This window comes from Chionomys nivalis, chromosome 22, assembly GCF_950005125.1.
Source record: "Chionomys nivalis chromosome 22, mChiNiv1.1, whole genome shotgun sequence".
Classification (NCBI taxonomy): domain Eukaryota; kingdom Metazoa; phylum Chordata; class Mammalia; order Rodentia; family Cricetidae; genus Chionomys; species Chionomys nivalis.
This window is the reverse complement of record NC_080107.1, coordinates 10,216,295-10,229,217: the sequence shown is the minus strand read 5'-3', so window position 1 is coordinate 10,229,217 and position 12,923 is coordinate 10,216,295. Positions and strand designations below refer to the sequence as shown.

General features: G+C 39.9%; 1 protein-coding gene across 1 annotated transcript in view; it reads right to left on the bottom strand.

The window, feature by feature from the left end:
- Ola1 (Obg like ATPase 1) overlaps nucleotides 1-12,923 on the bottom strand; it is a 123,465-nt gene that overhangs the window by 58,823 nt on the left and 51,719 nt on the right. Inside the window, exon 5 of the mRNA XM_057755813.1 lies at nucleotides 9,590-9,765. Coding sequence (XP_057611796.1) covers nucleotides 9,590-9,765 — 176 coding nt within the window. The remainder of the gene's footprint in view (nucleotides 1-9,589; nucleotides 9,766-12,923) is intronic.

Genomic DNA, 12,923 nt, shown 5'->3' with positions numbered 1-12,923 from the left:
AATAAAATACAACTTCAGCCAGCAAGTCAAACAACAATTTTAAAATCAAACAGGCAAACGCTGTCAGGAACACTATTACATGTTTAACCATCAACTAATTTTGGGTCACCACACACTAGAAGAAGCCTTTCAATGTTGAAACATTTTCACAATTCTCTTATGTTCGGTTATGTTTGTGACCCACATGGTGGTGCACGCACACCTTTATTCCCTGGACTTAGGAGGCAGAGGCTGGTGGATCTCTTGTGAGTTTGAGGCCAGCCTGGTCTACAGAGCTAGTTATAGGTCAGCGAGGTCTATACACAGACCCTGTCTCAAAAAACCAAAAATCAGCATCATCTACGAGCTAGATAAACCCTGGGACGCTGTAAATTGATCTCAATTGGCTATTCTGCTGGGAGTAAAGACTGCAATTCTGATAGAAATGTGAACAATTAAGATGGTGCTAATGAAATTTGCCAAAGAAACAAAGACTCTACTGGAAACTAACCTCTACTGGCCAAAGGTCAGGTCATCCATGTTATAGACAGAGAAAATCACTGTCTTCTGCCTAACTCTGAAAAACTGAGCTAGGCTGAATTCAAGCCATGAACAGTAACCATGCAGGCTGCGGCACAGTTACTGTTCACTGCTTTTATCCAAATTAGCAGGGAAAGAAAGCAACAAACAGAACAGAAATATATATATCCCTCCAGTTTCATGGGGTGGCGGTGGGAGGAACATAAGTTACAGAGTTGATGACAAGCAGGGTGCAGACAAAATATTTGTAACTGTTAAAGCGATTAGCACCATTAAAGACTGTATATATGAATAACTTTCTTAAAAGTTTTTAAGAAGGATAGTAAAGAAATGCAATTGGGTCAGCAAGATGATTCTGCAAGCCTAAAGACCTGAATTCCATCCCCAGAGCCACTTTTACAAGGTATATGGAGAGAATCAGTTCCACAAAGGTGTCTTCTGACACCCTGTGACATGAATACCCACACAAACACAATAATAATAAATAAAAATTTTGATATAAATGCTACTAAGGAGAGTATTTAGAGCCGAGTGGTGATGGTGCATGCCTTTAATCACAGCACTTGGGAGGCAGAGGCAGGCGGATCTCTGGGAGTTCAAGGACGGCCTGGTCTACAATGGCTAGTTCCAGGACAGGCTCCAAAGCTACAAAGAAACCGTGTCTTGAAAAACCAAAAAAAAAAAAGAAAAGAAAAGAAAACAAAAGGAGAGAGAGAGAGAGAGAGAGAGAGAGAGATCCACTGCCTCTGCCTCCCGAGTGCTGAGAGTAAAGGTGTGCACCACCATAGCCTGATCTGCCCAAAACTTTTTACTTGACATTGAAAACTCTTGGAACTGTTGAAAAGCTAGTTCATGCCAGGCATGGTGGCACATGTCTTTAATCCCAGACAGAGGCAGGTGGATCTCTGAATTCCAGACTAACCTGGTCTACAGAGAGCATTCCAGAACAGCCAGGGCTACAAAGAGAACCCTGTCTTTGGGGAAAATAAAACAAAACTCCTGAGAATCCCTAATACAAAAAAACCTAAAAACCTCCAAAACCTCCCAAACTGCCAGTTTTCTGAACAATGACACAACCAGCACTGAAAAATTGCACATTTGATTCCGTGTGATTAGTGGCGGTCAAAATGAAGGAATACTAAAAACACTGCATGAAACTATCTTCAGCAATATGCATAAACATACATGAAATATAAATAGATTTGTGTTTAGAATTTAGATTCTGTCCTCAGAATGTAACAGAAGGTATATGGAAATAATGAAGAATATGAAAAGAATCCTATCAGAACATGTCTGCACTCAATAATTTTAGTTAACATTTAAAAAAAATCTGTAGAGGAAAAAAGGAAGGATTGCTCAGGACAAAAACAACTTTATGAATATACTAAAGCCCTTTGAATTGTTCACTTTAAGAGGGCGAATATTTAAGTATATAAATTTTATCTAAAAGCCATTTATACGCAACAGAAGAAAAAACAGAAATATAAGGTTTCCTGTGGATAAGAGGAGTAAGCAGGCTTCAGGCTTGATTGGTGTAAAATGGAAAGAATTCCTGTGTCCACAGACCTTCATCTTGACCTCTGGAGTGAGGGACATGGTCATCAGGTGGAGTAAGGAGCGGATGGAGGCACAGAGGGAGCTGCAGCAGAACAGAGAAGCCAGATACTACTAAGACCTGCGGGAGGTCACGTTCATGGGAACAGCAGCTCGTCTTCTTAAAAATCCTGCCTGTGTTTGGCAGGCTACTGGGAAAGTAAAAGTGAATGGGTAGACATATTTGGTTAACTGTTTCTCTGTCATATGTAACATAGCACTGCTATGTATTTCTTTTTCTCTCTTTATGTATAATATGTGTGGAGGTCAGAGGTCAATGCTGGGTATCTTCCTTGATTGCTCTCCACCAAACATAGCTTTTATATTGTTGCTGAGAATACAACCTCAGGTCCTCAGTTTGCCCAGCTGACACTTAGAAGCCACAATATCTCCCCGTCACGCTCTAGCTCTCTGCTGTCATTTGTTTGTGACAACTTCTCACTCAGCAGACAAGCCTCAACTTGTGATTCTCCTATGTCTCACTTTTTATTTTTAATTTTTCCTATTGTTTCTGAGACAGGAAAACTACGAATCCTAGATGACCTTGAACTACTGGGATTGCAGGTGTGTACCACCAAGTCCCACTTTTGATCTACTGTTTCTGATGCTTGAGGTCAAACTTGTGTATCCTAAGAAAGCATTCTAATGAGCGTGCGCATATGCGCGCACACCAACACCCCCTTATATAAACCAATGACATATCTAGCCTTTTGTTATAAGTTCTTACATAAATTTACTTCTGTCTCATATGCTATACAAACTGATGGTCCTAAAATAGTCTGGTCTCAAATAAACTTAATATTTGGGACACTTGCTCCAAATTCAAATGCTCTCCATTATCTTGGGAGGTCTCAAACACCTTTGCACTTACTCATTTCTGTTCTCAAACATTTGCACAGCATACTGAACACACTGTCCACCATGGTAATTGACTCCTAGTCCTTTTCTAAAGTAATGTGGCCCAGTCTACAACTTCTCTTAAGAGCTTAGTCTCTCAGTTACAACGAGTGGGCATCTGACCCCATGCAGAGGTGTCTTGCAAGAGCTCTGCCAAAATGGGAGTGAGGGCAATGCGGAGCTCAGGCTCCTGAGTCTGGATCAGAAAATCTAGAGCACACATAGACAACAAGTGAAGAAATGCTGAGAGAACCAGACAAGCTACCTTGGACAAAGTAAGCTAATTTTAAGTAGGCATAAATTATAAAGAAGCAAAAGTCAGAAATAAAAATATTTAAGGCAAGATATAAGTCATAATGGCAACAGAAGGAAAAGCAGGTTCCTCTGTGAGTGGCAGAGCACTAGAGAGAGCAGACTGCTGAGCTTCCAGGAGCTGCCCTGGCACAACTTAAAATTCAACACCAAAAGGTGTGACTATACAACAAACTGTTCTTGAGTATTTTCTTAATCTCACTGCATTTATGGTCTTATTTTAAGATGAAAATCCTATTTCTTAAAATAATCTTAAGCTGAACCTGCTCCTTTCAACTAATAGCTTCAATTTAAAAATGAAATTTCTGAGAGTAAAGGTCATAGAAGATTTTCATCTCTAGCAATTTTTACCTATATGTTCACATGCTATACAACCAAGTATGAAGTCAATTTGTTCCCTAAAACATTACAATAGTTCTTTATCAAAAATAATGACTGTAAATTAAGCAAAATATAGTGTTAGGATTATTTGGTTAATTGTAGTCAATTATACAGAGGTTCCCACGTAAAAAGCAAAAAGGAAACACTAGCTCAACCTTTCCAGTTGTTGCTTAACAGCAGCATTGTTCAACCCCTCACCAGTGTCTAGAGTAATTACTTTTGCACCCTTGAAGTAGTCCAACCTACCACAGTGTGGTGGTCTAAATGAGAATGGCCACCATAGGTTCCTGTATTTCAATGCTTGATCCCCAGCTGGTAGAACTGTCTTGGGAAGGATTAGGAGGTGGCCTTGTTGGAAGAGGTGTGTCACTGGCGGTTGGCTTTCAAAAACCCACACCATTTCCAGTTGGTCTCTCTGCCTTGAAGCTGTGGATCAGACATGGGCTAAAACTACAGTCCCAGCACCATGCCTGCCTACCACCATATTCCCTGCCATTATGATCATGAATTTACTCTTGAAAGCAAGCCCCCAAGACATGGTTTCTTTTCTAAGCTGCCTTGTCAAGTCACTTCATGGCAGTAGAAAAACAAGACATAAAGTTTGAGTTCCGCATTGATATTACCACATCAAATTAAGAATTTTATCACTCATTTTGAAAAAATTATCTTTCAAACTTCCTGAAAGTATAGAATAGATTCAAATAATAAACTATAATAATCTAAGTATGTTCCTGATTAAGATACATTAAAAATAGACGTGTGTGTATGTGTATGCAAGTGCCCACAGATGCTAGAAAGAGTGGATCCCCAGGAGATAGCATTTTAAGCAGGTGGGAGCTGCTGGGCATGGGTGTTGGGAATGAGGTCTTCTGCAAGAGCAGCAAGCATTCTCAATCAGTGAGTCATCTCTCCAGCCCTCACTACTGATCTCTGTGTGTGTTTGTGTTCATGTCTGTGCAAATGCGTATGTATGTGTTCATGTGGTAGCCAGAAGTCAAACTCAGTGTCACTGCTTAGGAGTCTCTCATTGGCCTGCCGTTTACCAAGCAGGCTGGGCTGGGTGGCCAGCAGTCCAGGGACCCTGCTGTCTTTGTCTCTCCAGCACTGGGACTGTGCCAGGGCAGCTGGACTGTTATGTGGGCTCTGGGCTCACTCTCAGGCTCTTACAAATACCTCACCCACTATCTTCCCTAGCCTATGGGTCATGAGCTTCTAAACTGATTGATGAACTTAAGTATTTTTAACTTTAGGGTTTGTTTTCTATAAATTTATTTTATAATGGCAATAAAGAGGCTGGAGAGACCACTCAGAAGTTAACAGTGTTTGCTATTCTTACAGTTTAGTTCCTAACACCCACATGCTGGCTCATCGAGTTACAGGCAGTTTGGGTACTGGGCACACATGTGGCACACATGCATGTGAGCTGGCACTCACACATATACTTAAGTAAATAAAAGTGATAAAAATAGATATTTTGATATTCTTGATTATGTTTAATGGAATAAGCCAAATAGAAAAGAATGAAAATCATATAATTCTATTTTATAAGACATCTAGAATAGGCAAATCTTTGGAGACAGAAAGGAAAACAAAAGTTACCAGAAACAGAGATAAGAAAATGTGAAGACCACAGAATTTCACTCACTCTAAGTTTATGAAAAATTTTGGTGATGACTACTTAACACCATTGAATGGTTAATGGAGAATGTTGTGCTATGTGCAGTTTACCATGAGAAGCACCATTTTTAAAGCAAGAACCTTCTGTTTTAGCCCTTACCTTAAGGGAGAAGTAAGACATTGAGGATAGACTATTACGATAAATGCCTGCAATTCTAGCACTCAGGAGACAGAGGCAGGAAGTTAGTTACAGAGTTCAAGGGCCACCAGGCTAGCTGGAATGGTGGTGACAGAGAAGAAGGAAAAGAAGAGAGGAGAAAAGAAAAAGCATGGTCGCTGATGCCTGTAATTTCAGCACCTAGAAGGCTGAGGCAGGAGAATTACCTTGAGTTTGAGGCCAGCCTGAGATACATAGTAAGGTCCAGCCCAGCCTGGACTACAGATACAGGTTTTCATTTTAGACAACTGGCCTTCATTAACTAGAGACTACACAGGAAGATGGAAGGATGCTATTCAGTTTCAATGAATATTACTCTTAATATCTTTAGAAATGATGCTTTTTATAGTGGTATATTATTTGTGTTTTAATAAATAAAGATTGACTAAAGACCAGAGAGTAAAACAGCCACACTGGTCGGCCTTAAAGAACAGGCAGTGGTGGCACACACATTTAATCCCAGCAGCCACACTAGTTAGCCATAGAGGGTGAGTGGTGGTGGTACATGCCTTTAATCCCGGCACTAGAGAAGAATACAAAATGGGAGGAGATAGGTCTCAGCTCAGTCTCATTCTGAGGACTAGAGGAGGCAGGATTGCCATTTCGGTATGAGGTAGAAAGCTAAGAGTCAGTGACTGGCTTTTTGTTTTTCTGATCTTCAGGTTGAACCCCAGTATCTGTCTCTGGGTTTTTATTATTCATGCTACAGCTTTTGGGGCTGGAGAGATGGCTCAGTGGTTAAGAGCACTGGCTGCTCTTCCAGAAGACCTGGTTCAATTCCCAACACTCACATGATAGCTCACAATTGTCTATAACTCCAGTTCCACAGGATCTAACACCCTCATACAGGCAAACCGATGTACATGAAATAAAAATAAATAAACCATTTCTTTAAAAAAGAAAAGAAATGATGCTTTTAGAGGCTGAAGATATAAGTCAGATGGTAGTACGATGGCCTAGCATGAACAAAACTCTGGATTCTATGTCAGGCAAACATGAAGTCAGGTGCAGTGGCACACCCCCATGATCCCTAAACTTGGAAGGCAGACACAGGAAAATCAAGAATTCAAATGCATCCTTGGCTATTCAGAGCTTGAGGTCAGCCTGGGCTATGTGACACTCTGTCCCAACGACAATAACAACAAGAAGAAGATATATTTAAGTCATTTAAAAAAATTCCTAGTAGGTTAAAGAGGTAGCTCAGAGGTTAAGAGCAGTGGTTGCTCTTCCAGAGGTCCTAGTTCAATTCCTAGCAACCACATGGTGGCTCACAACCATCTATAATGAGAGCTGGTGTCTTCTTCTGGCCTGCAGGGATATATGCAGACAGAACACTGTACATATAATGAATGAATGAATGAATGAATGAATGAATGAAAATTCCTAGCCTATGACATGCATGTTTTTACACACTCAAAATCCCAGGATTTAGAATCCCATAGGCAGGAGGATCACAAGTTCAAAGCCAACCTGGGCTACACATTTCAGAAATAAGTTTTACACATCCTTCCAAGAATTCTTTTTTTACCCCCCCCCCCCCGAGAATTGGTTAAAATGAGGCCATGGCAAAGTGGAGTGAGTCTTTAGTGTGTCGCTATCATTTCAGCAAGAGATTTCTTAGAGCTAAAACTCCAAAGCTCTTTGCTATGAAGGAGGCAGCATTCTGAGTAGGAAGAGAAGTATTTCAGATTTTAGTAAAGGCTGCTGAACAACACCTTACCAAATAGGGAGAAGAATCAAACCTTAACACTCCTAACAACAAGATTAATCCCAGGTAGATTACAGACTGAGATGTGAAAGATTAACAGTAAAGTTCTCATAAGACAAAATAGGAGATGATTTTCTAAACATATTTATGTATGTATTTATGTTCATATTATGCATACACGCATGTAATGGGGGTCAGGCTCCACAGGGCATATGTGGATTCAAGGACCAAACTCCTACTGTCCGGCTTGGGTGTCAATTTACCCGCTAGCTATCTCACCGCCCATTTTTATTCATGAGGCAGTCCCTCTGGTAAGGAATAAGGCTTGCCTATAACTTCTGATCCTCCTGTCTTGACCTTTCAAGTATATAGCAGCTGTTTGTCACTATGCCTGGTATCTGTGTATGTGCTGGGGTGCATAGCCATGTGTGTGAGGATATCTATGTATGTGTGTGCACATGCTAAGCAACACTTCCATCTCTAGAAATATTATTTTTGTCTTAATATTAACCTTTACTATTTTATACATTTTATTAATTCTTTGATAACTTCATACAATGTATTTGGATATTTACCTCAACTCCTCCCAGATCCACCACCCCAATTTTGTGTCTTTTCATTCTTTTTAAATAACCCACCAAGTACAATTTGTATTACTCATGTACTCATCAGTATGGGCATTCACTGGAGCACAGTCAATGCAACAAAGACCAGACCCTTAAATAAAACAGACTCTTCCTGCCCCAGCAGCCATTAGCTGTCAATAGCATGCAAGTTAGGGATGGGAGCTTTGAGCCCCTCCTTGCTCCATGACCGGCTTGTACTTGTGCAGGTCTTATGCTGGCAAACAGCCGCTGTGAGTTCATGGGCACAGCAGTCGTCACATGTCCAGAAGACAGGTACATTCCAGTCCCCCTCTCCCAGCCAAGGAACAGTTTTTATACTCATCTTCCATTTTCTTCTCTATCCTAACCCTCATGCAACTTCATTAGACACCTCTTCATTCTCTACTGCATGTGTACAGGAAATGACCAGAGCAGTAAGAGCACAAAGGAAACTGATAACACACATGTCTTCCCGTCCCAAGTCAAGCTTCACTCTTAACTATTATTTATTGATAATAATAGAAAACAAGTATAGAATCTTTCCATCCTTCAGAAAAACCAAAGTTTATCTAAAGAGAAGGATTTCATTAGAGTTGAAAAGGAAAGCCCAGGGCAGATGGCTGTAGACCTGAGAGCAGTTGCTGGAGAACAGGAATGAAAGCGAGGTCAGCCACATGGCAGAAAGAGGGGAGCTTGTGAGCAAGTAAGGAAGCCCAGAGGAACGGAAAGGCTGGCTTAGAGCAGAAACAGAAAGCCTCAGAAGAGCAAGCAGGCTCTGGAAGTGGTGTGTTGCAGCTCTGTGAGCCACGGGGTTTCTTTCTAAGGAGCGCAGTCTTAAAAACACGAAGATAAATGTGGGAGGGGAAATGGCATAATCACCTTCAGAAAACTAAAACAAACACTGCAATAAAAATTAACATACAAAGAGAAAGTTATTTCTACAACAAAGTTACACATAAGGCAAGAACAGTTACTGGAAGGCGTTAATAAATAAAATAGTACAATTATGGCATTCCTTTTTTAATGAAAAGTACAATTCCACTGTATAAAACTTCAAAACCTTGAAGCATCTATCACAATACTACTAAAAATAATTCACTAATGTGACTAAAAATATATCCAAGTAGTGCAGATAATGGAGGCTCACCAGGCAAAGTGCTTGCCATAGAAGCACAAAGACCTACGTTCAAATCCCCAAAATCCACGTAAAGTCACACACAGTAGTATCTGTAACCCCAGTGCTCCCAGGCAGAGAGAGGGAATCCCTCAAGTGTACAGAGCAGCTAGCCTGGCACATGCAGGAGCAAACAACTAAAGGCCCAGTTTCAATAAAAATGAAAAGAGAGGACCAACCCTTGAAGCTATTCTCTGACCTCACATGTACACAGTACCATATGTGAACCTACATGCCACACACGTGTACACACACACACACACACACACACACAGAGTATACTCATTCTGTCTACCCCAAGGTAAGATCCATCTTTTGTGAAAATCACTAATTCAAACCTATAAAGTCCATATATTCATATTTCAAAACCTAGTTTTTCATTGCAAAGCTATGTTTCATTAAGTACTAAAACTCAAAAATCTACCCCATAACCTTGCAAATTCTCAATATTACTACACTATGATACTTTTGTTGTGCCCTCGAATGAAACTTATCAGTTTTTATCTTATTTTAAAATTCAATAATAACAGTAAATATTTCCTTAAAAGTTGTAAATGTTTACTTACATATTCAGGCTTTAGTTTCTTATCTCCTCCTCGCACAGCCACCTTCTCTAGTTTATCTATAATGGGCCCAATCATTTCCTCATCTTTCAGCTGAAGCTCTTCATGAATTATTTCTATATCTCGAATGGGATCTACACTTCCTTCAACATGCGTGATATCATCATCTTCAAAAGCACCTAAAGTGAATTAAAGAGAACCATTCAATACGCAGATAAAGGAAGGAGTCAGAGTGAACAGAGTGACGACTTTAGATGGCGAGCAAACAGCTACAGCAAATCAATTATTCTTAACTCTTTTCAAGCAGACCACAGCATCCCCCACCATTTGGTAACACTTAACATACTAACCACAGAAATAACCGTTCAAGAGCATCAACATGGAAAAAACTGATACAGACAAGTTAACATTATTATCTTTATAGGAAAAAGAACTTTTATTCCAGAGCTACCGGTTGTTTTCAAGTTTAGGATATAAAGATACTGAATGCAGGCGTGGAAGCCTGAAGTTCTAAACTGCACTATTAGGGTTTCCAAGGGAAACCAGATTTGAGGGGAGCTCAAATCATCTGGCAGACCTCTTCTCTGCTTCAATCTACTTTATCACTGTGGTTCTGACGGTGATTAGATAATGAACCACTCAGACACACAATTTACACAGCAGCTAATTTCATCGGCCTGATTTGAGGGTATGGTTTTTAGGGGGCTATCAAAGAAGCAGATGAAGGTGCATTTGTCATATATGAGTGACAACCATTCACACTATCTGAACAAAATAGTGCTGGCCCTTATTAGAAACACATGCTATTATCACATATTTAAAGTGCAGTTGAAGCCATAATTTCAAATTGCCAACTGGAAACATAAGGGTAAAACAACCAGATATTACTGAAGCATGTGTGCTGACTTTATGCCCTTCGGAAGACATAATGTGGCAACATAATTCAGCTGGGATTTACTCAAATTACCAGATAAAGAACAGTATCACAAAAATGAATAAATGCTATGAAATATTATAAACAGAAAGCAGTGATATAGGCACAACAGGAAACACACATAAACAAATTAATTTCATCAGAATCATCCATTTGATTATACTGCCTGAAAAATGTTTTCTAACATAGAGTATCAATTATTTTAGACAGAAGTATTATAGAATTGTGAGATAGCTTGAATTTGAGAAATAGCAAATACAGTTTATTTTTATGAAACATAGACTAGGACATTCTTGTTACAGGTTATAGGGAGTTCTAAAACGCAAGCGCCGAGGATTTTTCATCTTAATGTAGATTGTTCAGCCATACATATATACTGCTATTAATATAGGTATTTAAATATTTAGGTGCTTTGGGCATGAAACTGATGTATCAAATGTCAGAATTTGAATCAACAAAATAAGCAAATAACAAAAACCAAAAAACCCAAACTGGGTGTATTTCCTACTAAACACAACAAACACATAAGCCCCAGCTGACGGGCACAATAGTATTTCTTGCTAAGAACAACATAGGCAGCATTGCCAGTGACCGAGATAACTAAGTCCGTCTGGGGTGCAGGTGAATCGGGAGTGTTTCTCTGACATTGCAGAAGATCTCGTTTCATCTCCAAGAGTACTTAAATTGGGTGCAGTGGGACACACCTGTAAACCTAGTACTCACAGGGTAGAAACAAGAAAGTCAGAGGTTCAAGGTCATGCCTGGCTATACAGTGACCTCAAGGTCAACTTTGACTGTGTGAAGCCAAATCAAAAGGAAGGAGGGGGGGGGGGGGGAGAAACAACTGCATCTTCTATGTCACTCAGTGAAAATTATCCCGTACAATTATCTTTCTATAGAGCTAATGACCACAGGGGGTCAACAACAGCCCTGAAAACGAAGGCACAGCGGACAGGAGAGGTGCACTAGGCATAGTAGTGTTTTCAGTTTTATCCCAGGAAGAAGGGACGGTTGGATGGAAACTAAAGGTTTGTTGTATTTGATACTGCAGTCTTTCTCTGCACGCACACACGGTTAGACACAACATATAGTAATAATGATTTTCTCTTTCGGGCTAATTACTGTAAGACCAAAATTGTAACTAAAATTTATAAACCTTTTTAATACAATCTTAAAATTTAAAATAAACTTTTTTATTGTGTTTTAGAAAAAGAGTGGCCTATTTTATAAAAACTGTTCATTGTGAAAAGCTTAAGTGAGACAAACTGATAAAGAAGCTTACATTAACATTCCTATGCTTCTAGTAGAATTTCAAATACCAGGTTCCTCTGCATTATCTTGGGCACTTGGATAAAACTGAGGGTTGTAATTAAGAAACTGCATTTAAATTTTCCTAATGCATTTACTGCAGGATGCTGTTGAATACACCAGAACCATCAGCCTTTACAGACACATGGACAACCGTACTAGGTAGTTTTACTCTGTGTCACAGAAGTCATTTCTTCTTTTCCTTCCTTCCCATAAATGTTTGTTCCCACAGATTGTTCCTTTGATTTACTGACACCTTAGGCTATTAGTACATCCTCCATTTCACAAATTCTTTCCCTCAAACACTTCATTCAGTAAATTTAAGATTCTATATTGAATCAAATATGTTAACCGCTCCAGGACATTAATTTCACTTTAGTTGCTGTCTTCCTTCCTCCAGTTCAGACCCAAACATTCGGAAAGCACTGCCTACATCTGCTAAATCTCCATGTCTTAGCCTTTTTATAATTCAAACCATATGCTTCCACAACACTATCAGAAATCCACTACAGCAAGGACCACAAGCACTGGTCAGGTATCATGGGACACCCATGGATTCCTGATATTTGAGAGACGGAGGCTCAAAGTATAAGTTTGAGATTAGCCTGAGCTATACAAGACCCTACGTGAGGAAGGGAGGGAAGGAGGGAGGGAAGGAAGGAAGATGGATTCATGGCAACGACTAGCCTTCATGATACCAAGTCAACATTCTTCAAGACTGACTGGCTGCTCACCTGAGAGCACCGAGTCTTTCGTTGCGTCTGTGTAAGCACAGCCCCCTTGCTCTCCGCTATTGTCTTTATGAGTTTCTTCTCAGACCCTTTTCTTTTGTATGGTGTTGGTGGTTTTTTTCATGTGATTTTTGTGCTTAAGAATGAATCCTCTCATGTGATAGATAAATATTCCACCAATGAGACACACCAGCATCTATCTTACTTCTTACATCTGAGTTTGCAAAATATTCTTGGATGCTGATGTTAGGAGACAATGTCGAGCTTCATACCATACTGAAGAGCGCAAGTTTCACAGCGGTGCTGCACACGTCGCAGGCCACGAAAGCGATATTCTACACAGCACACCTAGGGCTGTCTTGTG